Source organism: Juglans regia, chromosome 12 (genome assembly GCF_001411555.2).
Source record: "Juglans regia cultivar Chandler chromosome 12, Walnut 2.0, whole genome shotgun sequence".
Lineage (NCBI taxonomy): Eukaryota > Viridiplantae > Streptophyta > Magnoliopsida > Fagales > Juglandaceae > Juglans > Juglans regia.
In genome coordinates, this window is record NC_049912.1 from 11,910,806 (window position 1) to 11,930,607 (window position 19,802).

Genomic DNA, 19,802 nt, shown 5'->3' on the forward strand with positions numbered 1-19,802 from the left:
TGATTTAGAATGTTCAGATATAATGATATATCAAATAAATGTACCGGACTATACCATATTACCATGGTGATGCCAGTGCTGCTTTTCTGGTTTGGCAGTATTTTTTTTCTTGTTTTTCAACATTTATTGAATTTCAAAGATACAAAAAAAAAATAAAAAAATTTGGTACTTTAAAAAAAATTAACAATTAATATATACCTGACTGTTTTATTTGTATTTTTAATTTCTTTTATAGATAAGTAGTTTGATTGGGTCCACTACTGTCTACTGTTGTGTGTTGGAAGTGGTTTGAGAATTATAGACCTCACCTCATGGTTAAAAGCAATAAATGATAAATAAACAAACGAGAAAAACGGAGGCCTCGTCCAAAACAAAACAAAACAGAGACAAAATGAATAAAATAATAGAAGCTTTGGCGATGTGACATTGTTCCTACCGCCCCCATCACATACGGCACATGCACCCATTTGCGTGAACTAGAATAAATAAATAAAGAATTAAAGCCCATAAATAAAAAAATAAAACAATGATTAAAATTAATAATGATTCAAAAAAACATCCTCCTTGCACAGAATTCTGAAAGTAAATAAATAAGAAGTTATATAACTTCTGAAAATTAGTAAAGCTTTTAAAGTTTTTCTGCCAATGTCCTCGTTCAGTTCCAACCAACAATTCCTCCTGTGACCCTTTTGGCTTCACTTGCTCACCAAAACTCCTTAAGCACCCGCTCAGAAAGAATGGAACCCAACGAAGCCAAAGTGGGTCAGATTCCAATTCCTGTATAACTTCCCCCATCGTTTTAAGTGCGTGTGCACATGTTTGTGTGTGTCACCGTCTCGTCTCAGCTCAGAGAGTCAGGCTCTGACATTTTCTTGTTTTTATACATTAAACAATCGTATTATAAGCCTGACATCGATGATACCCTCTTGCACATTTTTCTCTGTTTCCTGCAAATTTTCAGCACATCCCATGTTCGGTACAGACAATTTTCAAGACCCTTCTCCATATTTTCTTCCAGAAAAGTGCCTTTTACCCTTCCGTATTTTCTGTTTTGGCTCTCTAGACTAGAGTCTATGACTCTATAAGACTTCATTTCATGCCCAGCCAAAAATTTTCCCGCACATTTGTTCATCTATAATTTTGCAAAGAAGAGAGTTCAATTTTTAATATCAGTCTGAGTACTTTTCCCCTCTTGGTTGGTTAGTACCTTTGTTCTCCATCCCCAAGCTGTAGACAACTATTACTACCCATTGGTAGAACCAAATATATAATTTCTGTGTATTGGGTTCTATCATTAAGGGTTTTTTTTTTCGGTTTTTGTACAAAAAGTTCAGACCTTCCAAATCTGCATCTCTAACCATTAAGGGCGTGAGGTTTTGTTTCAGTTTTCCATGGTAAAAACTGTTTGTGAAACGGATTTCATCTGGGTCTGAATTATAATCCCAGTTTGCCTACTCTGCAAGCCGTCAAAGTCCACAGATTTGATTCCTTGTCTCAAACCAGGGTATTGAGAGAAATGTTGAAGGTATCTAAAGTATAACACTTCTGCAAGATTTTTGTGTTCACATCTGAAATATTTAAGATTTCTGCGTCTGGGGTTTTCAGTCTAATGCAAATTGAAGGCCCCGAACATGGCCAATCTTGTTCCCGGTGTCCTCCTCAGGCTTCTGCAGCACATGAACACAGATATAAAGGTTGCCGGAGAGCACAGGTCGTTGCTACTTCAAGTTGTGAGCATTGTTCCGGCGCTTGCAGGCGGTGAGTTGTTCCCAAACAAAGGCTTTTACCTTAAGGTTTCGGATTCCTCTCATGCCACTTATGTATCTCTCCCTGATGAGCATGATGATCTGATTCTTAGTGACAAGATCCAACTGGGCCAGTTTATTCACGTTGACCGCCTCGAAGCCGCCTCACCTGTCCCGATTCTTCGCGGGGTTAGGCCGGTTCCAGGGCGCCACCCTTGTGTGGGCAGCCCTGAAGATATTGTTGCGACTCACTCATTGGGATTTCTGAGTAATAATTCATCTCCAGGCTTGAAATCTGAGAAAGTGAAATCAGCTAAGAAAATCTTGCGGAATAACCATGTTGGGGAAAAGGAGAAAGTGAGATTGAATGGTAGTGTCAAAGAGGAGAAATCGGATAAGAAAATTGGATCTTTTGCAAAATCAAAGTCACAACCAACGAAACCAGCTTTGAGTTTGGATGTAAAGAAGGAATCTTTGGCGAGATTGAAGTCGCTTAATTCACGGTCTATTCCTTCGTCTCCTACAAGTTGTTATTCGTTGCCGACGTCTTTTGAGAAGTTTGCCACCGGGGTCAAGCAGCAGGCAGAGATTAAGAGAGCTAAGTTGGGAGTGGTGGAAAAGGCGAATGCTTTGCGCACGGCGAGTCCCCTTCCCTCTGGAAGGAAGGTGTCCATTGGAAACCCGATTAAAACTTTTGTCCAAGGAATTGAGCTGGGGGCCAAGGCTCTGAGGAAGAGCTGGGATGGGAATATGGAAGTGAAAAGTAGAGAGAGTTCCAAACTGAGGGCCACCAAACATGATCTGAAGCCTGACGTACGGAGTTCTGTAAGTTCTATCATTCTTTACAAAGATTTTCAATAGAATTGGAGTTGGATCAATTTACTCATCCTTTCAAATGCTTCTGAGGCAAACAATGCAAGCAGTTAGAAACAAAAAATAGCCAAGAAAGCCAGTTTTGCCCCTATCTATAATTATCATCTATGTGTGGGTAATCCATTTTTTCATTTTGATATGATTTCCGACTATGTGTGGGTAATCCATTTTTTCTGAATTTCTCCGATGGTTTTGTTGCCTTCTTTCGCTTTCTTTTTCCATCCTTTGCACTTCTTGTCAAACGACTATAATTATCATCGTCCATATATATATATATATTTGCCAGACTCCTAGATTAAGCACGTCATCAAGGATAAGTACATCATCAAGAATAAGCACATCAAGCGACAGATTACCGCCTAAAGAGGAGAATACGGTCCAGTCATCTGCTAGGTTATCTAAAGGAGAGGTTAGGGTTCAAATGTCTCCAAAAAAGGTTTCTGCGACTTTGGGGGTTCAAGAAAAAGTAAGCAAGCAAACTTCTGCTGGAAAGAAGTCATCAGAAGTTTCCAGTAATGGACTGCCAGGAAACATGGTTAAGGTTTCCCTAACTGGTAGAAGATTGATGGATGGAAGTGCTTCATGGGCTTCACTCCCTTCTTGTCTTGCAAAGCTCGGAAAGGTATAAACTTCCTGCCTTTTTGTAGATATCTATTACATATATAGCTCAAGCTATTGTATATGAAATGATCCTCTGATATAGCAATATTTTACTTCATTACTGGAATGGGTCTTGATGGTCAAAAGTTTTCTAAATCCATCTGCAAGTGAAAAAGAAAGTTGCCCCCGAGTGTTTATGTTTGCTGTCCCACGGATCAGATATTTCATTCACCCTGTACATTATATTATAAATTCCTACTTAAATGATACCCATTTTGGAACATAAGTTCTACGACTTCACAATTTCTGTCTCTTATCCTATTCTTCCACATTCATTATGACAGGAAGTTATGAAGAACAGAGATGCTGCACAGCTGGCAGCAATAGAGGCTATACAAGAGGCTTCTGCTGCAGAGAACTTACTTCAATGTCTGAGGTACACATACTTAAAGTACTATTTAGTATCATATGCTAGATTAAACATTACTGACATTACCCTGTAGGCATCAGCATGTAAATTTTGTTTTCTGAATATCTTGAACTTATAGGACATATCAATTGTAGTGTGAGAGTTAATTGTAGTCCATCATGTCACAGATTACTTCAGTTCCTCTTTGGGTAGTAATAGGAGTTGATCGGCTAGTATATATGAAATTGTCAATGCTGTTGGGGTAATAATTGTTATACAGAGCTGTACATTGTGAAAAATGGTGTTGACTCTGCTTGATCCAAATGCTTTAGTGTTTGCATTGAAAAACATAGGCTTAAAAGTGAGAGTTAGCAGAGAAATTGGTGGTTTTGGTGGAACTATGAATATAGTAGTGCATTAACATTTTGTTGTACTGTATGTGATGGCAGAAAGATTACTATATTTTGGTAGAGTGAAAGTGACATCTACCAACCTAGGAAAGTAGGCACAAACATGAGTTTCTAGCAGCCCAAAACTGAGCAACTTGAGATGGCTTAATTAGGGTAGGTTTGGGTAATGAGATGAGATGAGAAATTCTCAAAACTTCTCACAATTTCCTTCCCAAACATCACTCAAACACAAAACACTTTAATTTCAAATCTTCAACTTTTTCATCTAATCATTACCTAATTATTACAACTTTTACAAACTTCAAAACAAAACCAAAAAAGCAATACAACTTTTTCAAACTTCAAAACAAAAATTAAATTAAAAAAAATATATTCAAACAATTTTTTTAACTTTATAATATTTTATTCAACTTTTTCTCTCTTTTCCCAAAACCCAATAAACCATCTTTAACTCAAATCATTTCACTGCTATTCACAAAATTCTAAGATACTCCAAGTGTCCAAACGAGCCTAGGCTTGCAATTATATACGGATGATATTGCCATTGTGCAGTACAGTAGCAAAATTATTTGAGAAGCTTTCTTAGCCCATATTTAAGACAAGTATTATAAAAAGTTTTTTCATAAGATAAAGTTAATAATCAAGAAAGAGAAACATTTCTTGTAAGTTTAAAGGAGGCACCCATCTGCCATAAGAGAGGGTTTATTAATAAAATTGCTCTTTCTTTCCTCCTAAAAGGGGAAACAGACATTATCAAGGTACCCTAGGGAGTATACTTCAAATACACCTAATGAGGGAGGGAAAAGAGGTAAAAAATGTCTGGAAACTAAAGATAGGAAGACAAAGGCGGGCTGCCATCTGGAAAATATAAATCCTCGAGTTTTTCCACAGTTCTTGAGTTATCTTCAAAACTTCGATAATTTGTTTCCCTGCTAAGCAAATTAAGATCATTTTTCATGATGCTTCCATGGGAGGACTCTCAAACCGCCCTTTCCAATATGCTAACAGATCCACCACCTGTTTAGGCACCACTCTTTTTAGCCCAAATAGTTTAAGCACAGCTTGCCACAAAGAGGTGGCTACCTCACAGTGAAATAAGAGGTGATCCATTGATTCTCCATCCCACTTGTGCATACAACACCATTCAATGTAACATCTCTTCCTAGAATTGTCCAGGGTAAGGATCTTCCCCAATTCAGCCGTCCAGACAGTCTTGACAAAAAATTGCTGATCTTCAGGGAGTCTTATTCCTCATAATGGTCTTCCATGGAATAAAGATGTTCTTCTATGGGACTAACGCATAAAGGAATGACTTAAATTCAAACACCCTTGGCTTGGATATGCTCCAACATAACTTGTCTGCACTAGCTTGTCTCTTTCTGAACGCATAAAGCTAAGCATGAAAAGAGGTATAGCAATCTACCCCCAATCATGTGCTGCGCGTGTAAACCCTACTTCCAATTGAGGAGAGCCATTAAGTGAATGCTTGAATGTAAAAATGTTAGGAAGTTTTTGATGAATAGTGAAGAAATCAAGTTGAAAAAATTGAGAGCCATTAAGATGAAAGTTGTGGGTCCCACCCAAAATATGTTTAAATGATGAAACATTTATTATTTAAATAAAAAATTAAAAAAGCAGAAAAAAGGAAAGACGGTGGCCACCCCTTGGGTGGCCCAGACAAGCTGCCCATGCTGGTCCCGTGGTGGCCCAACCACCAAACCACCACCGGGTGGCCATGCAGTGGCCAGATTCAATTTTATTTGAAGTTATGCATTTTAATGGAAGAAAGGATAAATTTTTGAGTGAGGTGTTTTTGAGAGTTTTGTATGTTTGGGAAAAAATTGAACAATAGATGGAAAATATCTCTTGCCAAACATGGCCTAAAAGCTGTATTCTACCACTGATGCCTCCTTGATCCTAGCCAGGTTGAAGAGGTCTGGGAAAGCTTCTTTGTGGGGCTGATATTTGCACCATACATCAACTTAGAACATTGTCCAAGAACCATTACCCATCTGAAATCTATTTTCAATCTTGATACTGCTTCAAAAAAAAGGAACATGCAGCACAAAGAGAATAGGTGTTCGAGGTGTGCCTCACTAAATTTCAGTGTATCATCCGTAAACAAGTGTGATATAAGAACATATCTAGCAAACAACAATATAAACTGGAATTGGATGGTAAAAAACTAAGTGGGCATTTGGAGTTTTTTTATCTCTAGCAAATTGAAGTCTAGACTCAGACACAAACCTCCCTGTCTCAAGCAAGGCAGGTCTTTTGGAGGCCTTGTGCATGGCTTCTTCCAAAGTTGGGAGGTTTTCTTGCATATGAAGTGATTGAATACTGTTTTTAACCCTCTAAGATCCAATAATGTCTTGACTTTCTTCTCTTATGTTGTGATTTAATCTTTGTGCTCTTGAACTCACTTGTTGCATTGTAATACATCATCCATCTATGTGATACCTCGAACTTAGAATACATAATTAAGAAAACTTACAAAAACAATTAAGGTCATACAGCACCACTCGGCATTGGACCTTATAAGAATCCAAACTTGAAGTAAACAAAAATCGACAATGGCACCCTGGCAGGGACACAAACACTTGACCTAGAACAAGCCACGTCTCTTAAACGACATAAGACACGTAATTGTTGAATGATGATCAAATCTTCTGTGCGTGTAAAGCACAATAAGGCACGGTATGGCACAGGTGATGGTCAAATGTCAGGCACTGACAACCAAACATTGCCTTGTACCATCTGGATATTTACAAGCTAGAATGACATGTTGCATACCATGTTAAACAAAATGGTGTAGCATTCTATGCATGACAGACACTGACCTTCTGAATGTTAACGTTCAGCACCCAGACACCGTCACTTCAGCATAACCCTCTGCCGCAAGTTAGGCCTGACACGTTCAAGCATCATGATATACTATCTAGACATTATATGAGCCCCAAGGCTGATTCACCCCATACTCTCGTTCAAAAATTCTCTTGGACTGCCATTATGAGTTTTGTTTTAAGTGAAAAGTAATCTTATTGATAGAAGTGAAAATAGGCGTAGCCCAAGTACATAGGACGTATATAAGAAGAGAAAACACCTAATCAAGAACTAGAAATAGGTACAAGAAAATCATGAAAGCTGAGTCTGTTAAAATCTATAGCAATTGCCCATGACATCATTATGAGTTTTGTGCAAAATTTTTAATTCCTGTACTAGTGACCTTTCTGGTTAGGTATCAGAATATTTCGGTACCGGTAAACCCCTTTTTCTTTTTGGTGTATGGTTCATACTGCATATAATAACAATAATTCCTCATTATCTATCAACTTACAAAAAAAGAAAAAACGCACCATTAAATATAGGAAATTCATATTTCATAAAATTTAATTTGTCATTTGTAAAACAAGTAAACAACAAATAAAGTCTTCTATGATACTTCCCAAGTTAAGTCTTAAATATGTATGATGTCATGCTATTCAGATCACATTTGGTAGTAGTTGATTGTTCACTTTAAAGTTCTTGGTCAAGAATAAAAAAGCATGGCCTCATAGACTTCATTAAACACCATCTCTCCATAATTATACTACCATAGTTTTAGTTTTGGGCTATTCATTGAATACCCTTCTTCTAATCAAAATGGTAATTTAAACAAATTGAGTCCTAATTGCCTAAAAAGCTGCATGAAGTTTCAAAACATTTGCCCTGATTTCTGTCAGAAAAAAAGTGTCTTGATTTAAGTGACAAATGAGTAAAACATTGGAAACATATCTTTACTTTTGTTAAAAAAAAAAATTTTAATTGTATTTCTTGTGTGGTCAATGAGACATGTGAAGACAACTTTTTGACTTCAACCCGCATTTCATTAAATTCGAGCTCCATTTACAAATGTTGCTCTGTGCCTTCCACAAAATCATCTCTTCCACAAAATCATGTTCGTCACCGAGTGAAAATCTCAGCAGAAATTTTCAGAATTCGAACAGAATGGTTAGAACAGTTTGGAATAGTCGGAAATTTAGAGCAGTGGTACGAATGACCCAAAAAAAATTTAAAACATAAGTTTTGAGTGTTCCTTGCGAGTCTGTGTATAAAGAAAAGTTGTAACACTTGTGGTGGTTGTTGAAGGAGCATTGGAAAAAGATGGGAGCGCCATCTTCACAAAAAGGAAATTAATATATATATATATATCTTTGTTTAACAGTTTTTCACAAAAAAAATTATCTTTACCCCCCTGATTAACTACAAGGGTGAGTAAACTCTTGCAAACTGACCATTTTTCTTGAGTATGATCTTAGATTAGGTTTAATGCTTAAAATATTATCATTTCATCATGCTCATAGTCACATTTTCATTATAAAACACAATTTTGTTCTAATATGCAAGGCCAATGTAGAAATATGATGTTTTTACATGAAAGTGAGTGGCCCTAGGACTCAGAATGTAGTCAAAATGGAGTTTTGGTTGGATTTTGAACCCAAAACATGTCAAACCTGAGACTTGGAAGAAGTATGAACGGTCTTCGAATAAGTAATGTAGAAATTGGATAGTTACTGTAACGCCCCAATGGAAGACCCAAACCACATGGCCTATACTCCAAAAGGACTAGTCAATGATACAATTGGAGTCCCATTGGAATCTTATAAAGAGCAAGAACTTCTCATTCCCAAGCAATGTGGAATCTCATACACCACCTACCCTTATCCATATCATATGGAGTATCATAATCCACCCCTCTTAAATTCCCGACGTCCTCGTCGGGCCTGTCCATTGTAGGTGGCACGGCTCAAGTCCCACATTTCTGGTTGGGAATATGCTTTGATACCATTTGTAACGCTCCAATGGAAGACCCAAACCACATGGCTTATACTCCAAAAGGACTAGTCAATGATACAATTGGAGTCTCATTGGAACCTTATAAAGAGCAAGAACTTCTCATTCCCAAACAATGTGGGATCCCATACACCACCTACCCTTATCCATATCATATGAGGGTATCACAGTTACCCTTTTTGAAGTCGTCTGTCCGAATGAGAATAGTTAAATATTAGACAAAACACCTTGGATGGAGCACTGTTTAGACTTGGTCAAATGACCCAACTCCAAAATGAACAATAACACTGTTTTGAGGAGAAAAGACCAGTTGAAAGGTAGTGTAGGATTCAGATCATTCTTTTAGCTTTGAATATGTTAATCAAGTATTACCTTTTGCAGATGAGGTATGATTTGAAGGGAATACTTTTGAAGGAGATAGGAGAATTGCAAGTGTAAACATACCGACCTACTAGTTACAAACTAGTTTTAGATAACATGCTTTTATATAGTAATTATGCATTTTTACATTCGGTTACCAACCTTGTTAATTTTATTTATGATCATGACTTATGCAAGAAAATACCAAATACCTCTATGAAACATGCTTTCAAACATGCATTAAGTATGATAATTGTAACACCCCGCTCCCCAATAAAGTCCTTTTTAGAATAAAATCAATAAAGTCTCATGTGCTTATAAAAAATAACTTATTAAACTAGAAATCATAAAACCGAGCATAACATAAATTGTCTAGGCCACTGTGACGCCTCCTTGGACTAAGTCCCGTCCTGTAGCTCTACCTTCATAAATATTCTGACCTGGGGTGGTTTAAAAACATAAAACAACTAAAATGTGTCAATGATTCAGTAAGAAACCCATCATAACGTAAACATACTTAACATAAGGTTTTATAAAATATTTCATGCTGAGAATTAAAATCATGACTTTATAAATATGCTGATGATATGCATGACTTATCTATATGAATTAACTGACTTATCAATCAGTAATGATTTTAAATTGAAATAAACTGCTAATAGCAGATCTTTAAATTCTAAAAGGAGTATAACTCGTTCAATAAATATTAAATGAGATTATCTTAGTTGTTGAGTCTAATATTAAATGAAGTACGCTGGGCAAAAACTCAGAGGCTAAGTGGCGTAATACGCTCTGCAACCAACCTGAACATGTGTTACATGCTACTGTCAGTATGATATTTGGCATGCATATTTGCCAGGATGTTTTAAATTATCTTGTCTTCTTAAATTGTTATGTTGAAAATATAACTTTTACAAAGAGGGCTTATAATCACTTTGATTGGTCAGTTGGTATTGACATACTAAGTTGTGGACTCATCTTTGCACCTTTAAATCGTGGTAGTTTTGCAAATGAGGTGGGCGAAGCTGTAAGAGAAGAAGAAGACCTATTTTGGTTGATAGATTTTTAACCTTAAGGCTGATAGTCTGGCCTTGATTATATTAAGACTGGATTCTATGCCCATGGTCGCATTTGCATCAAACTCTATTTATTAATGAAGTATTTTAGTTCTGGTGTTATCTATAGTTTATGTAATGTTTCTCAAATGAAAAAAAATTTATAATTTTCCGCAGCAACAATTACTCCAAAGGACTTATGGTTACACAATTAAATAACGGTAATTGTACGGTCATGCCAGCCAGGCGTTGCAATCAATGTGCTTAACTTCCCATGATAACTCAATGACTGATGTTTTTAGATAATTTTATTCTAAGGAATCTAGGGCATGGAAAAGCTAGAATTGGAAGGGATGCTTAGAATTTGAAGTTCTTTGGCATCACCTGAATGGGAAGGACTCACTTTTCTCAACCTCTTCGATCTTGATTCCAGTTAAGAGCAGTATGTTCATATAATAGAGTCGTAGAAAAAGATTATCTTTGGTTATACGGGTGAAAATACAAGATAGAAGAAGAAATGATCAAAAGTTCAGGTGAAGTAAATGTAGCTCTGGTTGAATGGAAGATTGTACAAAAGAATCGATGGCTTGATCTTGTCAGGTGAAAACTTATTGCTATACAATTACAGGGTTCTTTGTATGAAGTGAATAGCACTACAAGGGGTTAAGAATGTGGGTCAAGACAGGGAAAAGGCATGACTAATGAAAAAATCAAGGATATCATTCACACGAAACATATTTGTATGAGTGAGTGCATTCACATGAAAACATGGAGTTGGTGCAGCCATATTAATCAGGCGATAGAGCTTTTTCTTATATGGATAGGGGTGATAAATGGTCGGTCTGGACCGAATGGACCGACCGTTTCTGTCCGGATTGGACCGGATCGAGACAGAGACCGGTCGGTCTCGGTCCACGTTTTAGAGGACCGAAAAGTTTCGGTCCGGTCCACAGTCTAGGGTTTTTGGGGACCGGACAGGACCGGACCGAATGAAAAATAAAAATAAAAAAATATTTTATATATATTATTTATATAATAATTGTACAACTAACAATATAAAATTTTAAATATGTTATTAACACTTATTAATATTCTATGAATTAACTAATATATAATATCAATTAGTTAATTATATAGTAATTATATAAATTAATAATGTAATTTTCATCTAATTTATTATCATTGACCATATAAAATATTTTTTTATTGAGTTTGTTGCATAATCCACATTAACAAGTCACTTAGTTTAATTTAGTATTTTAAATAAATTTTTTTTATTAATTGATTTAAAAAAAGAACAAAAGAAAAAAAAAATTAGGCCGAACTGAATGGACCTACCGGACCGATAGCTACTGGTCCAGTTTGGAAAAATGATGGACCGAACACCCATAGGGACCGGACGGACCGACCGATTTGCACCCCTATATATGGAGCTAACTAGACTGGTTTTGAAAATCAAGGATAGCATTCACATGAAACATGGAGTTGGTGCCACCATTTTGAGGAATTGGGTGGTAGAGCCTTTTCTCATGTGGCTACAATGTACAAATGACAGGTCTGCAAAGCAGAAATCCCTATTATTGCGAGTGGTTGGATATAAAAGAAGTATTGGAATGGTTTGAGGAATATCTGAATTTCAACCATCCTGGCATTTCCTCTCCCATAGTAGGAGCAAAGGTAGATATCTTTGCTCTGGAAGCCTCAGTAAACTTGGGAATCTGACGGATTGATCCTTTAAGAAGGGAGAACCTTTAAGATCCCATAGAATAGTGTAAGGGCTCAAGTAGAGGGGTGGACCAGCCTCAAACAGATTGATCCTTTCCTCTTTAGTGTGCTAATTTTGGGGCTTTGTTCATCTTGGGATACTACTCAATATTCAGCTTACCTTGTTCTGTAGATAAATATCAGTTTTCTACACATGATGGAAATGTTGGGACTCTGATAATTAGGCAAAATGAATTGTGCTTTTATTTGTAGCTGAAATTCAATCCTACGCACCTGTCACCTTTTATATTCATTTTTTGGAAGGGTATTCGTATGTTTACATTTTTCGTTATCATACAACATCTGTAAACTGCTTGCAAATATATTATTTATATTTCTTCTGACATAATGTTTCTCTGCAGCATATATTCTGAGTTAAGTACCTCTGCTAAGGAAGATAACCCTCAGCCTTCAGTTGAACAGTTCTTGACTCTTCATGCAAGCTTAAATAATGCTTGCATGGTTGCTGATTCCCTATCAAAATTTCGTTCTGGGGGTGCATCCCCAGATCATGAAGAAAACCTGTCAGAAGAAGCACTAAAGTTGATATCCAACAGGCGAAAACATGCAGCTTCATGGGTCCAAGCTGCATTGGCAACCAATCTGTCACTCTTTTCAGTTTTTAGCAAAGACCCTACCTTGACTCGAGATGCAGCTCCAACTCCCACTCAAAGTCAAAAGGCCATTCCAGTAAATCAACCAGTATTAGTACTAGAAAATTCTACCAAGAATACCTCAGCAAAAAGCCAAGGCAAAGCCCGCCAAGCCATCGGTTCTAAGTTTGCCCAAGGAACTCCTCGCCGGCTAGGGGATGTGTCATCCATGAGCCAGAAGCCGCAGGCCCAACCTCCACCAGAGTGGGTTAGAGGAATTGGCATTGATGAGGCAGTTGACTTGGCTGAAATGTTGCAACTGCAGTCCCAGGATTGGTTTTTGGGATACGTGGAGAGGTTCTTGGATGCTGATGTGGACACATCAGCCCTATCAGATAATGGTCAAATAGCAGGGATGTTGACTCAGCTCAAGAGTGTGAATGACTGGCTGGACAAGATTGGATCAAGCAAGGATGGAGGAGAATCACCCCATATTTCGGCTGAGACAACTGACAGGTTGAGAAAGAAGATCTACGAGTACCTCCTTACCCATGTTGAATCAGCTGCTGCTGCACTTGGTGGTGGTTCACAATTGTCACCACTATTCCAAACACAAGAAACCAAAGTTAGAAGGTGACATAATTTTAGCTTAAATACAAAAGTGGTGTTTGCATTTCACTGTGGTACAACCCCATGGCATCCTAGTTCAGTATATTTGTTCGTGTAAATATATCCTACATGGGTTTTGGGTATATATGGGGTAATTAGTTTTTAACAGGAAAAAGAATTTGAAGAGCATGGATTTTTTTATTTTCGTTTGTTGGGTTTTGTTCGATGAAACAATACAAGATTGAAGCTATCCAGAAAAAGTTATCTTAACAATAGGTTCATTGCCGGGAGAACTGATGTGGAAAAGATAATTAAACATTGCTGTATTACAATGGATTTGAACATTCCTGTCTATCATATTTTAACGTGAGAAAATTAAACGATTCTCGTGAAAATACACATCATAAGTAGGAATAAAACTCTTCAATGCTTGCCTCTCGTTAAAAAACCATATAATGACTTTCTACTAATTTACTTCACTGGATAAGACCATCTCTGATATTTTAAAAGAGTAAAGGAATATTATATACAGTCATGAGTTATGCAAATGTTGTATACTTTTTTTGAAAAAGATAGGATTTATTATTAAAAAATTATTATTTTTTATGTAGATTCTTTATTTACTCAATTTTTTAAAAGAGTGCTAAATTTTATGATTGCAAATATCATTTTCTACAAGAGTAAATTATCCTTCACTCTAAATTTTATCATTCAAAATTAAACTAGAACTAACTTAATCTCAATGAAAGGCACAAGGTCTCGGGTGCAATTAGATAATGCAAAAAAGCGATGCAAGGGATGAAGCATAATTGAAGTAGGATGAATAAAAAAAAGAGGGAAAGAAGCGAATTGAGATGATGACATTGGATAAAGTTAGATAACGATCCTTAAAAATTAGATGATAGATCATCCCTTTTTTTTTTTTTTAACTGCCCTTATAGATTTTAAAATTCAGCTATCTAGATCTTGATTAAAGGAAAACCAAGCATCAGACAAAACTTAGGAACTTGTTGCAAGGTTAAAACCCCTCAAAAGGCAGAAAATAAACCTTAACCAAAGTGGGAAACTCGAACGATCTGACCATCCACATCTACCTGAACTGAGCTTCCGTTAGCATGAAGATCTACTACGGATAATTTACCTAAAGAACTTGTTCACATTGACCACTATCGTGGACAACTAATATGGGACATGTTAACTTCGACTCAATTGATGTGAGAACTTTATAAATGGGAAGGTTCGTCACGATCTTGATTGATCTCCCTTGATCAAGATCAGAAGATACTACGACGTAGTGGTGGAATTTTATCTTATTAGAAGTCTCCTAAGGCAAATTCACAAAGTTATGGTTCTTGCACAAAACACTAATTATACGTCCCACCAAGGATTGTGGATATTTTCCACGAGCAAATATGGACAATCTTCTTTAGGTAGCAGGGCAGGAAATAGATTTACCAATGCTGACGGGGGTTGGTACCCCTCAGCTATAGGCAAGTTAAAGGGAAACCTCGAGTTTCCTCAAACATATCACCATTATTCATTTTCTACCCATGGATGTGTCTATGTTAGAGACCCAACCAGTTTTCCCCATTTGCTAACATCAAATGACTATTGATAGTAATCATGATTCATCAACAATACTCTGTTATGTGCTTGAAAGTTGAGTGGAATACAATGGAAGGCTGCTGTATCGAAGGTGAAGTGCAGAATGATCGACAGTTATGTTAGTTGTTAATACATTGTCGTTTTCTTTTAATGAATTGGGTAAATACGGTGTCGTTCTCCCACTTGTATTGACAGTGGTGATTAGTTTACATACGGTGTCGTTTCTTTTAATGAGTTGATTGAGTACGGTATCATTTTGCACTTGTATTAGCAGTTATGTTAGTTAGTATACGGTGTCGTTTTAATATTCATTCTAGGAGATTAAACACAGTCGTGTTTAATCTTTCCTATGCATTGTATTTTCATAAATGCAGTATAAAGAGGTAGCCATGAGTTGGGATGGATGCCAACTCTGGTATTCAAGTGTTAATTCTCTTCTTCCTACTCTCTCTCTCTCTCTCTCTCTCTCTTTTACTTTACACTCTCTCTCTTCTTGATCATCTTTCTAGAGGCCTGACTCCCTCGAAGCAGTCATCACTAATAAAGAAACCATTTACAGACTAAGGGTCTATTACAGATGGTATCAGCAGTCAGTACTTATGGCAGAAGGTACAAGATCGTATGCTCAAATTGTGGATACAGTTAATCAAGTCAGACAACAGCAAGAAAGACAACAAAAGTAGTTAGAAGATACAATTTCTATTTTATTTCAATAGCTAGAAGCAGCAAGATTGGAAAGGGAAATTCAAGAGAAAAGGTTCTTGGATCTTATCCAGCAGATTTTAAGAATTTCTTGCAACCATTATGAGGGAAATGGCCCTGAATGTAAGGAATAATCAAGACAATCATCGTGGCGGCAGAGAAGGTGATAATGAAGAAGTGCACACTCGTGACATGGATGACAGATCTGTTGCTAAAGGGATTAAGCTTGACTTTCCAAGATTTTTTGGCAAGAATCCTGCAACATGGATATATAGGGCAAATCAGTATTTTTTGTATCATCAAGTTCCTCCTGGACAAAGAATTTTTTTCGCTTCATTTCACATGGATGAAGAAGCCCTTGTTTGGTTTCAAGATGCTAGTGAAGCTGGCACTTTTCATTCCTGGGAAGAATTTACACAAGCTGTTCAAGTGAGGTTTGGGTCATCAGCTTATGATGATCCAATGGAGGCACTAACATGTTTAAAACAAGTTAATTCTGTTACTGTTTACAAGACAGAGTTTGAGTTACTTTCAAATAGAATTAAAGGGGTTTATGAAAAAAACAAGCTTAGTTGTTTTTTGAGTGGCCTGAAGGATGCTTAATCCAACTAATTTAAATGATGCCTTTGCTTGGCCAAGATGCAAGAACAATATGTGTGGGCAACGAGAAGATCTTGGAAGGGCACTAGTAGTGATCTTGGTGGGCATTCTGCAGGTGGGTCAATATTAGGAATACCTAAGGTGTTATCTAATAATAAGCTGCCTTATCAGAAAGTTTCTGAAGCACAGATGCAAGAAAGAAGAAAGAAATGTCTTTGCTATTTTTGTGAAGATAAGTGGCATCAAGGCCACAAGTGCATTAAGCCAAAGATCTATGTGTTAGAGGGAATGGATATTCTTGAGGATGAAACTGTTGACGATCAAGATTAGGTGGAGATTGTTGAAGAAGAAATGCAGCATGGTGATATTGCTTCAATTTCTTTGCAAGCAATTGGAGGAACTCCAAATCCTAAAACAATGAGGATTGTGGGGCAAATTAATAAAAAAAGGGTGGTCATTTTGATACACACTGGTAGTACCCATAACTTTGTGGATACAACAATGGCTGAGAAGTGTGCTTTGGCAGTTGATAAAGATCAATCCATTCAGGTTCGAGTGGAAAATGGAGATGTTGTTGAAAGTTTGGGTAGAACTACTGTTGTAACAGTACAGATGCAAGGTACACATTTTATTGTTGATTTCTTTACTCTTAATTTGGGAAGTTGTGATGTGGTTATGGGAGTGCAATGGCTATTATCACTTGGTCCCATACTTTGGAATTTTGCTGAGTTGTAAATGTAGTTTTCTTATGGCACAAGAACTGTGGTTCTTAAAGGGCTGACATAAACAAATGCTGAGTTGGTTGATAACAAGGAGTTAGCTACTATTTCTTAAGTGGGATCAAAAGGGTTTTGGCTCCAATTAATGACAGTGGAGCCTATTCAGAAGCAGTTTATTATAACCCCCCAGATTGATGAGCTATTGCAGAATTATCAAGTGGTTTTTGAGGAGCCTAAAGGCGTTCCCCCCCATAGATCTCGAGACCATCAAATTATTTTAAAGAATGAGTCTATTCCAGTATCCTTGAGGCCATACAGATACCCACACTTTCAGAAGAGAACATAGTAGTTGATTTACTTAAAACTAGAGTTATTAGACAAAGTCAATCTCCATTCTCATCACCTGTGTTACTGGTCAGGAAGGCAGATGGTTCTTGGAGGATGTGCATAGACTAGTGAATGCTTAATGAGGCTACCATTAAAGATAAGTATCCAATTCCAGTAGTTGATGAACTATTGGATGAATTATTTGGCTCAACTATTTTTTCAAAACTTGATTTTAGATCTGGTTACCACTAGATAAGAATGAGGCCTCAAGACATACACAAAACTGCATTTAGAACACATGAGGGATATTATGAGTTCCTTGTTATGCCCTTTGGACTCACTAATGCTCCCTCAACTTTTCAAGCTCTCATGAATGATGTTTTTAAACCATTCTTGTGAAAATTTGTAATTGTGTTCTTTGATTATATTTTAGTGTATAGCAAAGACCTAGAATCTCATTTGACACCTTTAGCTACTGTTTTGGGAGTTTTGAAGCAAAATCAGTTATATGCTAAAAAGTCTAAGTGTCATTTTGCATGCCAAGAGATTGAGTACTTGGGCCATTTAATTTCTAGGGAGGGTGTGAGGGCTGACCCAAGGAAATTAGAGGCAATGGTTAACTGGCCAGTTCCAAAAACTCTTAAAGCTTTGAGAGGTTTTTTGGGGTTAATTGGTTATTACAGAAAGTTTATTAAACACTAGGGTAAGATTGCGAGCCCTCTGGCTTCCTTGTTGAAAAAGGATGCCTTTTTGTGGAATGAGGAAGCTACTATGGCCTTTAAAGAGTTAAAGGAAGCTGTTGTGACTCCTCCTGTGTTAGCATTACCAGATTTCACTGAAAAGTTTGTCATTGAGTGTGATGCATGTGGAGTTGGGGTGGGTGTTGTGCTCATGCAGAATAAAAAACCAATAGCTTTCTTAAGTCAAGCTTTAAAAGGAAAAAATTTAACACTCTCTACCTATGAGAAAGAGCTGTTGGCATTGGTTTTAGCCATTAAAAAATGGAGACCTTATTTAGTGGGATCAATTTTTACAAGAAGAATTGATCATTTGAGCTTGAAGTATTTGTTGGAGCAAAAAGTAGGTATAGTAGCTCAACAAAAATGGATCTCAAAATGTTGGGCTATGAGTTTTCCATTGAATACAAAAAAGGGATAGAGAACAAGGTGGCTGATGCCTTGTCTCAAAAAAATTTCCAAGAAGATGAAGCTGCAGTGTATGCCATTTCATATCCTACACCAATTTGGTTGGAAGAACTTAAACAAGCTTATGCCTTAGATCCTATAACTCAACAACAGCTATCCTTGTTAACAGATGGGGTTACTTCACATAATTCTCTTACTATGAGACATGGAGTGTTGTTCAGAAAAGGCAAGATTTATGTCCCTAATTGTCAACAGTTAAAGTTGAAGTTACTGCATTTTGTTCATTCCAGTCCATCTGCTGGTCATTCAGGATTTCATAAATCCTTACAAAGGGCAAGGTATGACTTTTATTGGCCTGATTTAAAAAAAGATGTGAAGACCTTCATTCGAGAGTGTGAAACTTGTCAGAGAAATAAGGTAGAAAACATCCACCTAGCTGGTTTGTTACAGCCCTTACCCGTACCACAGACTATTTGGACTGATTTATCAATGGACTTTGTGGAAGGCTTACCAATTTCTAAATGATACTCAGTGGTGATGGTTGTTGTGGATAGGTTGTCAAAGTCCTCCAATTTTATGGCCCTTAAACACCCTTTTACAGTAGAGAAAGTGGCTTTATTATTTTTTGACCATGTTTTCAAATTACATAGTATGCCCCAGAATATTGTTTCAGATAGAGGAGCTACTTTCACTAGTTCTTTTTGGAAAGAATTGTTCAAATTACAAGGTGTCACCATTTCCTATTCATATGCTTATCACCCTCAAAGTGATGGCCAAAATGAGGTAGTGAGTAAATGTCTTGAACATTTCCTGAGATGCTTTGCAGCTGACAAGCCCAGATCATGGTTTGATTGGTTGACTTTAGCTGAATGGTGGTATAACACCACGTTTCATACATCTACCAAGTTAATCCCTTATGAAGTGGTTTATGGCAGAGCTCCAACCAAGTTGCAATCTTATATCCCTGGGTTATCACCTAATCAAGTAGTGGAATAGGTGCTTAGAACAAGAAAGAAGTTATTAGCTACTTTAAAGTTGAATTTACAAGTTGCCCAAGAGAGGATGAAGTACCAGGCTGATAAGTCAAGAGTTGAAAGAGAATTTTAGGTGGGAGAGTGGGTGTTTCTCAGGTTACAACCCTATAGACAACAATCTTTGGTGGTTAAAAGGAATATAAAATTATCTCCTAAGTACTATGGGCCATTTCAGATACTGTAAAGGATTGGGTAGGTAGCATACAAATTGAATTTGCCTCAGACTTCGAGTTTGCTTCTAGTGTTTCATGTTTCTTGTTTGAAAAGGAAATTAGGCCAGTTGATCTCCTTGCTGTCCATTTTACCACCAGTCAATTTTCATGGAGAATGAGCCCCAGAACCTGAGTGCATTCTGCAGAGAAGAACCAGGAAAGTCAATAACAGGCCATTGGTTGAGGTTCTTGTTACAATGGAAAGGA

General features: G+C 37.0%; 2 protein-coding genes across 4 annotated transcripts; both read left to right on the forward strand.

Moving 5' to 3' along the window:
• Window positions 1-648: 648 nt before the first annotated feature.
• Window positions 649-13,440, forward strand: LOC108992448. Of its 3 annotated transcripts, XM_035683552.1 has the most exons (6): window positions 649-1,525; window positions 1,606-1,758; window positions 1,859-2,570; window positions 2,905-3,240; window positions 3,563-3,654; window positions 12,412-13,440. In XM_035683552.1, exons 2-6 carry the CDS (start codon window positions 1,610-1,612, stop codon window positions 13,277-13,279), a joined length of 2,157 nt encoding a protein of 718 aa, XP_035539445.1. In that variant the 5' UTR covers window positions 649-1,525; window positions 1,606-1,609; the 3' UTR covers window positions 13,280-13,440. The 3 variants fall into 3 exon arrangements, with proteins under 3 accessions (XP_035539445.1, XP_035539444.1, XP_018822545.1); XM_035683551.1 differs by having other exon boundaries at window positions 649-1,758; XM_018967000.2 differs by having other exon boundaries at window positions 1,606-2,570.
• A 2,229-nt stretch (window positions 13,441-15,669) lies between these two features.
• On the forward strand, window positions 15,670-16,488 carry LOC108992416. The gene is made up of 2 exons (XM_018966974.2): window positions 15,670-16,107; window positions 16,198-16,488. The coding sequence occupies exons 1-2, from the start codon at window positions 15,670-15,672 to the stop codon at window positions 16,486-16,488; spliced, it is 729 nt and encodes a 242-aa protein (XP_018822519.2).
• Window positions 16,489-19,802: the final 3,314 nt, after the last annotated feature.